At 48.6% G+C, this 12,607-nt stretch overlaps 1 protein-coding gene across 1 annotated transcript; it reads left to right on the forward strand.

Moving 5' to 3' along the window:
- The first annotated feature begins 4,359 nt into the window (after nt 1-4,359).
- Nucleotides 4,360-7,709, forward strand: LOC308237400 (antigen-presenting glycoprotein CD1d-like). The gene is made up of 6 exons (XM_080648060.1): nt 4,360-4,460; nt 4,729-5,046; nt 5,326-5,604; nt 6,093-6,371; nt 7,368-7,467; nt 7,578-7,709. Exons 1-6 carry the CDS (start codon nt 4,400-4,402, stop codon nt 7,597-7,599), a joined length of 1,059 nt encoding a protein of 352 aa, XP_080504186.1. The 5' UTR covers nt 4,360-4,399; the 3' UTR covers nt 7,600-7,709.
- Nucleotides 7,710-12,607: the final 4,898 nt, after the last annotated feature.

Raw genomic sequence — 12,607 nt, forward strand, 5'->3', positions numbered from 1 at the left:
TGATCCAGTAGATTGAGGAGAATATACAGAGACAGACAGACATAAGAACATTTCTGTAATTACAAGCTCTGATCTGTGCTGGGAGAAAAGTTTATGAAGACAGCGAGTGTACAAAGAGTGGAGGTGGGGGCTGGCCTAATACTGCCTTTGCTCACACAGAATCTGTACAGTCTGAGGAGACTCTCCTGAGAAAGTGATCTTTGAGCTGAGCTATGAGCAGGAGATAACTACGCATTGGAAAGGGGTGGAGAGGGCCAAGAACTCTCCAAACAGAAGGAACTGTACAAAGACCTTGGGCAGGAAGAAGCTTTGCATATTAGAGGAACTGAAAGCATATCAACTATTCTAAGTGAGATCTAGTGAGACTAGAATGAGAGATGATATTAGACGGTAGACCCAGGTCAAACTGCATAATCTTGTAGGCCATGCCAATAGATGTGGTCTTGAGCCTAAGAACGCTATTTCAAGAGATTTAGTAAAAGGTTAGGGTGGTGGTGGAGGTGGAAATGTAGACAAGGGCACACATTCAAGAGCTATTTCAGAAGAGTAAAACTGTGATGAGTTGCTAATGGATTGGGTAAAAGGAGTGAGAGAGAGGGAGGTGCCAGGGTGCTGCCCAGGTTCTGCCTTGCCAAGGCCGGGGCCTTTCTTCACCATGATCCAAGGTTTGGATCATATGTCTCCTTGCTCTTATTCTCAGCATGAGCAGTGGGGAGTTGGCTGTCCAGGAATGCACTGGGATCTTGTCTCTGTTCTTTAACATAAAGGCTCATATTTGGGGAGTGGATGAGTGGGGTGCCAGAGGAGAAAGTGAGCAGGCAGAGAGGCCAACCAGGCAGGAGGGGTGAGGGGTGGGTCTGGGGGGCTTAGTAGGGGGATCGAGGTGAGAGCAGGGGCAATGAAAGAGGGAGAGAAGGGCTGGGGAACAATGAAATGAAATAATCTTGGGATATGAAAGCCACTTAAATGTAAGTCGTGAAACCATAAAAATCCTAGAAGAAAACATAGGCAGTACAATCTCAGACTACTCTCAGAGCAATATTTTTGCCAATATGTCTCCCAGGGCAAGGGAAATAAAGGAAAGAATAAACAAATGGAACTACATCAAACTAAAACGCTTCTCCACAGCAAAAGAAAGCATCAATAACATGAAAAGGGAGCCCACTGCATGGAGAACCTATTCACCAATGATATAACTGATAAGGGGTTAATCTCCAAAATATATAAAGAAGTTACACAACTCAACACCTGGGAGACAAACAATCCAATTAAAAAATGAGCAAAGAACCTGAATAGACTCATCTCTGAAAAGGACATACAGAGGGCTAACAGCTGTGAAAACATCACTAATCATCAGAGAAATGCAAATTAAAACTACAATGACATATCACCTCACACTTGCCAGAATGGCTACCATCAATAAATCAACAACAAAACAAGTGCTGGTGGGAATGCAGACTTGGTGCAGCCATTATGGAAAACATATGGAGTTTCCTCAAAACATTAATAATGGAACTGCCTTTTGACCCAGCCATCCCATTTCTGGGAATACATGCCAAGAAACCTGAAATATTAATAATAAAAGGATATATGCACCCCTATGTTCATAGCAACATTATTTACAATAGCCAAGATCTGGAAACAGCTTAAGTGCTCATTAGTAGATGAGTGGATAAAAAAGCTCTGGTACATTTGCATAATGGAATACTGTGCGGCTGTAAAAAAGAAAAATCTTACCTTTTGTGAGAGCATGGATGAACCTGGAGATTATTATGCTAAGTGAAATAAGCCAGTCAGAGAAAGACAAATACCATATGATCTCATCTAATAAACTGGCAAACTAGAAACAGAGGCATGGATACATGGGACAGCCTGACAGCTGTTGGAGGGGTACGGGGAGGGCAGAACTGGATGAAAGAAGGTGAAGGGATTAGTGAAAGAACATGTATGCATAACCCATGGACACAGACAACAGTGCGGTGGTGGCCAGAGGGAAGGGGGCGGGGGCTGGGTGGTGGTGGGCAAAGGGGGTGGACATCTGTCATAGTATCAACAACAAAAATAAAAAAAATGCACACTAAAAAATCTGAGCCAAGGCTTTCTCTCAGAGGTGCTTGCGGCGATTTCCATGGGACACTGAGACACAGGGACCTATTAGGGCAGGGCTGACGGGAAACCAGTGCTGTGTGCTCCAACCTGAGACTCTGCCCCATCCAAGCTGAGCACAGAGGCTTTTGCAAGTCTTGTCTCATAAAGGTGTCTCCAGCACAGAAGTTCTCCCAGTGTAGACACAGCTGATCCTCACAGCCAATTGGCCTGGAGGTCAATTCCTCCCAGTGATACCAACAACAATCAAGGCTTAACTACAACAAGACTGTGCACATAGCCCACAAAGGGGTGCACCAAGAGTGTCCACCTCAGGTAACTGGGGAGGCTGAGCCACTGGGCCCTATAGGACACCTAGCACACAAAGCCACTCTATCAACTCAGGGAAGCAGTGAATATGCGGAGACAAAGAAACAGGTCACAAATGAAAGAAATGGAGGAAAGCAAACGACAGGATATAGAGTTCAAAACCATGGTTATAAGGTTTTTCAAGAATTTTCTAGAAAAGGCCGATAATTTAGCGAGACCCTCGAGGATATGAAAAAGGACCAACTAGAAATTAAGCATACACTGACTGAAATAAAAAATAATATACAGAGATCCAACAGCAGACTAGAGGATCGCAAGAATCAAGTCAAAGATTTGAAATACAAAGAAGCAAAAAACACCCAACCGGAAAAGCAAAAAGCAAAAAGAATCCAAAAATTTGAAGATAGTGTAAGGAGTCTCTGGGACAACCTCAAGTGTACGAACATCTGCATTATGGGGGTGCAGAAGAAGAGAGAGCAAGATACTGAAAACCTATTTGAAGAAATAATGACTGAAAACTTGCCCCACCTGGTGAAAGAAATAGACTTACAAGTTCAGGAAGCGCAGAGAACCCCAAACAAAAGGAATCCAAAGAGGACCACACCAATACACATCATAATTAAAATGCCAAGAGCAAAAGACAAAGAGAGAATATTAAAAGCAGCAAAAGAAAAACAGTTAGTTACCTACAAGGGAGCACCCATACGAATGTCAGCTGATTTCTCAACAGAAACCATGCAGGCCAGAAGGGAGTGGCAAGAAATATTCAAAGTGAAGAACCTACAACCAAGATTACTCTACCCAGCAAAGCTATCATTCAGAATTGAAGGTCAGATAAAGAGCTTCACACATAAGAAAAAGCTAAAGGAGTTCATCACCACCAAACCAGTATTATATGAAATGCTAAAAGGTATTCTTTAAGAAGAGGAAGAAGAAGAAAAAGGTAAAGATAAAAATTATGAACAACAAATACATATCTATCAACAAGTGAATCTAAAAATCAAGTGAATAAAAAAATCTGATGAACAGAATAAACTGGTGAATATAATAGAATCAGGGGCATAGAAAGGGAGTGGACTGACAATTCCCCGGGGGGGGGGGGGGTGTGGGGGGTGCGGGAAGAGACTGGACAAAAATCGTACACCTATGGATGAGGACAGTGGGGGGGAGGGTAAGGGCAGAGGGTGGGGTGGGAACCAGGTGGAGGGGAGCTATGGGGGGAAAAAAGAGGAACAATTGTAATAATCTGAACAATAAAGATTTATTAAATTAAAAAAAATCAAAGCCAACCCAGTCCTATACTCTCAATGTACAACTGAGAAAATTAGTTTTAATGTTTGCATTTTATTATAGACTAGAGGCCCGATGCTCAGAAATTCGTGCAAGGGCCTTGGCCCCCACCTCCACCCGCGGGGTCGTCTACCTGCTGCGGCTTTATCTGGAAGGAAGGACGTGGGAAGGACGTCCGGTCTAATTAGCATATTATGCTTTTATTATTATAGATGTGATAACTTATATCTGCAGAAAGTTCGGAAGACAAAAAATGTAGAACAAAATACAATCACCCCCAGCCTAAGAGGGGTTAAATACACACTGGGGTCAATCACCCACCGCTAAGTCACAGCCTTTCCTCCTACTTTTCGTCTTTGCATTGTTAACACGGTTGGAGTTATACCATAGATCCAACTTTATGTCTTGTTTTTAAAGCTTAAATAGATCAGACAAGCTGGTTGTGAAGAATACTGGAGTGGTGGTTTCAGGTCTTTGCAGCTCAAGCAGCTCATGGTGAGCAGAACATCTGGCAGGTGAAGAAGGGGTGCCTAGGCTGGGCTGGAAGCAAACCCTAAGCCAGGGTGGGAGTCCTGTCCTGTGGGGGCGTGGAAACTGCCCGTCCCCGCGTCAAGGTGCTGCAGCCCAGGGCTCAGTCGGGCCGCGTGGCGGGGGCGGGGCCGGAGGTCTGAGCCAGAGCAGGGAACCCTGCGACATGGAGTGCTTGCCGGTTCTGCTGCTCTGGGGTCTCCCCCAGATTTGGGCAAGTTCTGAGGGTGAGTGGAGCAAGGATGCCTGGGCATGGGTCTGGGAGACAGCGAGAGGGAGCTGGGCTGGGAACGGGGGCGACGCATGATGGGGGCGGGTGGAGATGCCTGCGTTTCAGAGACTGTAAGCCGCGACCTGACCCCAGAACTTGGCGCTCCCGGCCTCCGCTCCCTGCTCTCGGCTCCAGGGGTGCGGGGTGCGGGGGAGTTGGCCGACACCACCCCTCCTGCCCGAGTCCATCAGTTTTGTTTGTGTTTTTCCTTCCTTCTCCTTAAGCTCTGCGCTCTCCCGGCCGCTCGCTGAGCCGCTCCGATCTCCACTTTCTGCCGGTGCCTCCGAGCAGCGCCCGCCTCCGCTGCCTGCAGATCTCGTCCTTTGCCAACAGCAGCTGGACGCGCACCGACGGCTCTGCCTGGCTGGGGGCGCTGCAGACCCACTCTTGGAGCAACGGCTCGGACATCCGCTTCCTGAAGCCCTGGTCCCAGGGCTCCTTCAGCGATCACCAGTGGGCGCAGCAGCAGCAGGTGTTTCGGGTGTATCGCAGCAGCTTCACCAGGGACGTACGGGAATTCGCCAAAACGCTGCACTTGGACTGTGAGCTGAGGGAGGGGTCCCGGGCAGCTGCCCCCGGGGAGACAGCGGAGGCAGAGGCCCAGCTGGGAGGCTCTGGCCTCACCAGCTGGGATGTTCTCATCGCCACTTCTGCCAGGAAGGTCCCAGCCTCTGACTCCCCAAAATACCCCTTGTTCCTCCTGCTCTGGGTCACCCACTCTCATTTCCCGGAACGTTGGGTAGTCTAACCCTCACATCATTGTCTTCTTCGTTTGTTCCCACCCGTCAAACCGTTGGATCTCTGTCCATTCCTCTCCTCAGATCCCTTGGAGATCCAGGTGTCCGCTGGATGTGAGGTGCACCCTGGCGGCCCCCCAGAAGTCTTCTTCCACTCAGCATTTCAAGGAAGCGATTTACTGAGTTTCCAGGGAACTCTTTGGGTGCCAGCCCCAGGTGCCCCACATTGGGCCGAGACGGTCAGCAACGTGCTCAACAAGGACCACGAGACCAGTGACACAGTGCAGTGGCTCCTCAGTGACATTTGCCCCCAATTTGTCACAGGCCTCCTTGAGCTGGGGCAGCAGGAGCTGGAGAAGCAAGGTCAGCCTGCGTGTCCCTCCCCCGCCCCCCATCCTCCTCTGTGGGGCTCCATCTGGGTTTTCCATTCTGGGGTTTACATTCCTTTGAGCCTCAGAAGAGAAAGGCTCAGGAGGGGATGGCTAAGGCATGAGGGCACTTACTCGTATTCACTCCACAGTGTTCATTGAGCAACCTTTGGGTTCTGTGAATTCAGTTAAATACACACTGGGGTCAAACAGGATCTTCGCGTGAGGGGGAGGATGGGAAGACACGAACAAGGAAAGCAGTGTTTGAAATTTAGATACGTTACAGCTGAAACTTAGATACGTTACAGGGTGCTCTAGGAGTGTAGACAGGGACGTTTACAGGAGACTGGGTCAGGGAGAAGCGAACCCAAATGGATGAAGTGGCGGGAGCCTTCATTTCCTGCGGTGGAACTGTGGGCTGCGTGAGTCAGCCACGAGGCCGGAGCCTCTAACGCTGGTGCCCCATTCCCTTGTTGGATACAGTGAAGCCCGAGGCCTGGCTGTCCGGTGGCCCCGCTCCTGGTCCTGGCCGTCTGCTGCTGGTGTGCCACGTCTCAGGATTCTCCCCCAAGCCTGTGTGGGTGCGGTGGGTGCGGGGGCAGCAGGAGCTGCCGGGCACTCAGCAAGGGGACGTCCTGCCCAATGCTGACGGGACGTGGTATCTCCGAGTGACCCTGGACGTGGCGGCTGGGGAGGCAGCTGGCCTGACCTGCCGAGTGAGGCACAGCAGCCTCGGAGGCCAGGACATCGTCCTCTACTGGGGTGAGCACGAGGGCCCCGCTGGGAGGGGATGTGGTTCTGAAGCACCGAGGGAGGGACAGGGAAGGTGGGAGTGGACTGATGCAGGACAGAGGGGTTTCAGAGATGAGGCCCTGACCAGGACGGAAAGGAGGGGATCCCGGGTACAGGACAGAGGGGAATAAAGATCTCAGCTCAAAAAGCACTGAGGCAGGATGTTCCATATGCAAGAAAAATGAGACTAAAATACTCCCCGTTTCAGAAGTAGGTGGCACAGAAAGAATCCCAGGAAGATTTCTTCCTCAGGAGAGGGGACTGGGAGCAGGAGAAGGCAGGGTACAGAGGTAGCTGGTTCGCCGGCTGCTTCCTGTGTGCGGGCTGAACTCTGCATGCCATCCAATCACCTCTCCTTTGAAGCAAGTATTATTCTCACTTTATAGATGAGAAACGGAGGCTCAGCTAGGTCTAGTTAACCGCCCACAGCCACATTGTTAAAAAGAGGAAAGCTGGGCAGACTCAGGACTGCCTCGCTGAAGAATTACTGCCCTTCCCCTGTATGCTGTGCTATCTAAGCTGAAATGGACTGAATTATGGATGCCCAGGCCCTGAGAAAAGCTGGGCCCTCTGAACTTCAGGGGAATAGAAGTGGCCACTTCATTTTTTATTAAAAAAACATATATATATATATATATATATATATATATATATATATATTGATTTCAGAGAGGAAGGGAAAGAGATAGAAACAGCAATAATGAGAGAGAATCATTGATCAGCTGCCTCCTTCACACCCCACACTGGGGATCAAGCCCGAAGCCCAGGCATGTGCCCTGACCGGGAATCGAACCGTGACCTCCTGGTTCATAGGTCGATGATCAACCACTGAGCCACACTGGCTGGGCCAGAAGTGGCAACTTTAAATGGGAGAGGCAATAAGCCCCTGGCATCCTCACATGTGCTTGGACCAGGTGGCTTGAGCTAGGGAGGAATCTGGGCTGAGAAATCCCTGTGTTCCTGAAGCAGAGGGGAGCCATGCGCCGGTGGGCCTGATCGTCACAGCAGTACTGGCATCCCTCCTTCTGACAGGCGGAGGCGTAGCCTTCTGGTTTAAGAAGCACAGGTAAGTCTTCTTCTCGCATCTCCTTTCCTCAGCCTTTCTCCCCGTTTCCTCTTCCTTCCATTCCCTCTTCCACTTTTCTTAATGGTCTCTCCCTTGCTGTTCTCTCACAGCTCTTATCAAGACATCCTGTGATCCTCGCCACACCTGCCTGGAACTCAGGATCTCAAGTTCCCAGGACTTCGGTACCCAGGAATTGAGGATGAAAGAGAGGTACCTCGAAGAAGCAGAGAACAATCACAAGCCAGCTCTCATCACACCCCTTTGATACGTTCAGAGAATTTAAGCATACTACCTGTTTATAAGCTCAGGTGGTTCTTAAAAACGGAGGTGCAAACTCAGATACCTACCAGGGACGAGCAGAGAAGGGCCGTCGCTGAGGGCACCTGTGGCCATTGTGCAAACGCTGGCGTCTGCAGAGACCTGGAAAGCACTTGTCCTGTTTAGGGGAAGCAGGTCCGGCTGCTTGTTGTCAAATGGAAAGTCAGACCCTGGGTTGGCTGGGATACAGTGAAGCCCTACATTTTTCAAGAAAAGCAGAAGTCTGGATTTTCATGTGAACGTACCTGAGGTTAAAATATTGACTCAAACTTTTACACAGTTTAGGGTGTGGAACCCCAAATACACTTCTGCTAGTAAACAACTTGGGGGGCTTTCAGTTTGTATCTTTTAGGAAAGCTTGCGGTGAATGTCATATTGGCAGTTTGAGGACATCATTTCTATTGTGAATTTGGATTTACAAAGGGATATTTCACCTTTGAAATGATAAATAAACCCCAAATACCAGGGCCTCCACTTGGGTCGCCAGGGGCGTGGCCGGCCTGCAAACCACCACAGGCCCCTCGCCCAGGCTGCCCCACACCCCAAGGGAACCCCCACCCTGATCCAGGACAACCTTCAGGGCAAACCAGCTGGCCCCCACCCATGCACCAGGCCTCTATCCTATCTAATAAAAGAGTAATATGCAGATTGACCATCACTCCAACACACAAGATGCCTGCCCCCATGTGGTCAAAGATCCTGCCCCCATGTGGACACAAGATGGCCACCACAAGATGGCCAGCAGGGGAGGGCAGTTGGGAGGGACCAGGCCTGCAAGGGAGGGAAGTTGGGGGCGATCAAGCCTGCAGGGGAGGGCAGTTAGGGGTGACCAAGCCAGCAGAGGAGGGAAGTTGGGGGCGACCAGTCCTGCAGGGAAAGGCAGTTGGGAGGGACCCAGGCCTGCAGGGGAGAGCAGTTGGGGGAGACCAGGCCTGCAGGGAAGGGCAGTTGGGGGGGACCCAGGCCTGCAGGGGAGGGCAGTTAAGGGCAAACAGGCTAGCAGGGGAGCAGTTAGGCATCAATCAGGCTTGCAGGGGAGTGGTTAGGGGGTCATCAGGCTGGCAGGCAGAAGCGGTTAGGGGCAATCATGAAGGCAGGCAGGCGAGCAGTTGGGATGCAGCAGTCCTGGATTGTGAGAGGGATGTCCGACTGCCCGTTTAGGCCCGATCCCCGTGGATCGGGCCTAAACGGGCAGTCGGACATCCCTCGAGGGGTCCCAGATTAGAGAGGGTGCAGGCTGGGCTGAGGGACACCCCGCCCCCTGCACGAATTTCGTGCACCGGGCCTCTAGTTTATATATCTATATATATTAAAAGCCTAAGTGACCATTATGGTGGAACAACCAGAATATGACCAGTTGCTATGACGGGCACTGACCACCAGGGGGCAGACGCTCAATGCACAGGGGGAGCACCGCTCAGCCAGAAGCCGGGCTCACGGCTTGTGAGTACAGTGTCTGTGGTGGGAGCCTCTTCCGCCTCCACGGCAGCGCTAAGGAGCAGCGGGTCCTGGACATCCCCGAGGGGTCCCAGACTGCGAGAGGGGGCAGGCAGGCCACGCTGAGGAACCACCCCCTCCCCCAGTGCATGAATTTCATGCACCGAGCCTCTAGTGTATGTGTGTGTGTGTGTGTATGTGTGTGTGTATGTGTGTGTGTGTATTTGATTTCAGAGAGGAAGGGAGAGGGAGAAAGAGATAGAAACATCAATGATGAAAGAGAATCATTGATTGGATGATTCCTGCACACCCCCTACTAAGGATTGAGCCTGCAACCCAGGCATATGCCCTTGACCAGAATCGAACCCAGGACCCTTTAGTCTGCAGGCCGACGCTCTATCCACCAAGCCAAACCAGCTGGGGCAGCCCTCTTGACATAATGGATAGATCTTCCAGACAAAAAAATCAATAAGGAAATAATAACTTTAACTGACACAGGGGTGGGCAAACTTTTTGACTCGAGGGACACAATGGGTTCTTAAACTGGACCAGAGGGCCAGAACAAAAGCATGGATGGAGTGTTTGTGTGAACTAATATAAATTCAAAGTAAAGGAGTGGAGGGGAGAGCAAGAAAACCGGATAGAACAGCCGGATCCGGCTTGCGGGCCGTAGTTTGCCCACGGCTGCACTAGGATGTCAGAGGAATGGTGGTGTGAGAGATTCCCTTAGTTTCTCCCTATGAAATTTCAACAAGTTGATCAGCTATCACTCAATAAAGGACTCCCAGCTCAAAACACAGGCATGTCTGAGAGATCCATGCATTGAAGCATCTAAAGGTGGGCAAACAGGAACAAAGAAGGGGGGGGGGGAAGAAGGGAGGAGAGCTAAGAAGCCATGGATGCAGCTCTGCAGCTTGGCCCCTCAGAGATGGGGGGAAGCTGGCTGTAGCTAGCGCTACCTTTGGCTGTGAGGTGCAGAGAATCTCGGGAGGGCACTCCTTATGGAGTGAGTGGTGCAAACTGTAGATGCTGAGAGGCTTGGGCAAGGACAAAGTGCAGAGGTTCTTCCGAGGTTGGTGTTCCAAACTAAGAAATGGAGCCACAGGGCCCTGCTGTCACTTAGACTCCCCAAAATTGTCTCCCCTTGCCCTTGGTGCTGGGATGTGGAGCACATTATCTGCAAACCTGAGAACTACTATGCAGAATTGTTATATTTCTCTGTGACTGATCCCTGGTTGGGACGCATTGGGGGTGGCCCTGTGGAGGTCCGAGGTTGCCAAAACTGAGAGGGAAAAACAAACTGCACCCCCCCCCCCCCCCCCAGCTTTGCAGCCATACTGAAGGCAGTGGCAGCGGTCAGCTTGGGAGTTTCACAGAACTAAAAAACTTGTGATTCAGTGCCACCTACTGGAAAATAATAGAAATATCTCTTCATAGAAATCTGCTAAAGAAGTGTCAATACATAGCTGCCCAGACAGAGAGGGAGCCCAGCCCGCCAAATAGCATGAATAACCAAGCTAGTGAGGCAGTTCAGAAAGAAAATAAAAAATCTCCAGAAAGCAAATTGGAATACATGGAAATATTGATATAAATGACAGAATTCAAGATTGCAGTTCTGAAAATACTCAATGAGATGAGGGAAAATGCAGACAGGCAACTTGATTCACTCAGAACACAACTCACTTTAACAAAGAGATTAAAACTTTAAAAAAGAACCAAACAGAAATTCTTGGGATGGATCACTCAGTTAAGGAGATCAGCAATAAGCTACTGAGCATAGGAAATAGAAGTGACCAGGTGGAGGAAAGAATTAGTGATATCAAAGATAGGAATCTATAATAATAAAAGCATAATATGCTAATTAGACGCTCTGGACACAGCCACAGCAGGCAGGGGCCACAACAGAGGCAGCAGAGGCTGGGGCCAAGGCCCTTGCACAAATTTCATGCATCAGGCCTCTAGTCTAGAAATAACACAGGGAAAAAGAGAGAGACCTAAGCATAAAAAAAATGGAAGTGCTCTATGAGAACTATCTGACTCCATCAGAAAAAGCAATACAAGAATAATAGGCATACTAGATAATGAGGAAAAGAAAGGAATGGAGAGCCTATTCAAACAAATGGTGGATGAGAACTTCCCAAACTGATGGAAAGGACTAGATCCTCAAATCCAAGAAGCAAACAGAACATGTAGTTACCTTAATCCAAATAGGCCCTCTCCAAGACATGTTGTATTAAAACTATAAAAAGTTAATGACAAAGAAAAAATTCTAAAAGTTGCCAGGGAAAAGAAGGAATGACCTACAAAGGAAAGCTCAGCCCTGACCGATTTGGCTCAGTGGATAGAGCATTGGCCTGTGGACTGAAGGGTCCCAGGTTTGATTCTGGTCAAGGGCATGTACCTTGGTTGCGGGCACATCCCCAGTGGGAGGTGTGCAGGAGGCAGCTGATCGATGTTTCTCTCTCATTGATGTTTCTAACTCTCTATCCCTCTCCCTTCCTCTCTGTAAAAAATTAATAAAATAGATTAAACAGAACAAAACAAAGGAAAGCTCATCAATTATCATCCAACTTCTCAGCAGAAACTCTATAATCCAGAAGAGAGTAGAACCAAATATTCAAACAGCTGAAGGAGAGAAATTACCAGCCCAGAATAATATGTCCATCAGTTATCCTGATAATATGTAGGAGAAATAAAGACCTTCATAGATATACAGAAGCTGAAGGAATTTATCACCAGAAAACTTCCATTGCGGGAAGTACTCAAGGGGGTTATTTTACCGAAAACTAAGAGCGAAAGGTCACAACACTATGAGTAAAATCACCAAAAAACTTACATCAAAAAACAGGGATAATTTGTGACAACAAAAACATAAAAGGGGAGAGGGTAAAGGTCTGAACTGGCAAATGAGGATGGAGATCAGATGTACTAAAAAACCCCCCACAAAACTCCTGTAGATATGCAAGTTATTTTTCATAAACCTAATGGTAACTATACAGAAAAGCCCCAAAACTAAAACACATAGATTTAAAAAAGAGGGAACAGAGGAAAGAAATATAAAATACCACCAAATAAAAACAATAGTCAGAAACAAAAGAAAAGAACCAATGGAGGCACAGAGCTACCAGAAAATATGGACAAAGTGGATACAGTAAATCCTCAGACATCAATAATAACCCTAAATGTAAATGAACTGAATTCACTAATAAAAAGTCACACGGTAGCAGATTGGATTAAAAAACAAAACCCAACCATATGCTGCCTTCAAGAGACAGCAAGGACAAAGGTAGATTCAAAATGAAAGGGTGGAAAATGTTCCTCCAAGCAAATAATATCCACAGAAAAGAGGGTGAAGCATGTGTAGCCATACTTATATCTGACAAAA

The sequence above is a fragment of the Plecotus auritus genome (assembly GCF_963455305.1).
Source record: "Plecotus auritus genome assembly, chromosome: 12".
Lineage (NCBI taxonomy): Eukaryota > Metazoa > Chordata > Mammalia > Chiroptera > Vespertilionidae > Plecotus > Plecotus auritus.

Excerpts from the sequence above, each read along its gene's own strand:
- LOC308237400 (XM_080648060.1), top strand. The coding sequence starts at position 4,400 with ATGGAGTGCTTGCCGGTTCTGCTGCTCTGGGGTCTCCCCCAGATTTGG. Across the intron at positions 4,461-4,728 it reads GATTTGGGCAAGTTCTGAGG|CTCTGCGCTCTCCCGGCCGC; the intron begins GTGAGTGGAGCA and ends CTTCTCCTTAAG. Across the intron at positions 7,468-7,577 it reads TTCTGGTTTAAGAAGCACAG|CTCTTATCAAGACATCCTGT; the intron begins GTAAGTCTTCTT and ends GTTCTCTCACAG.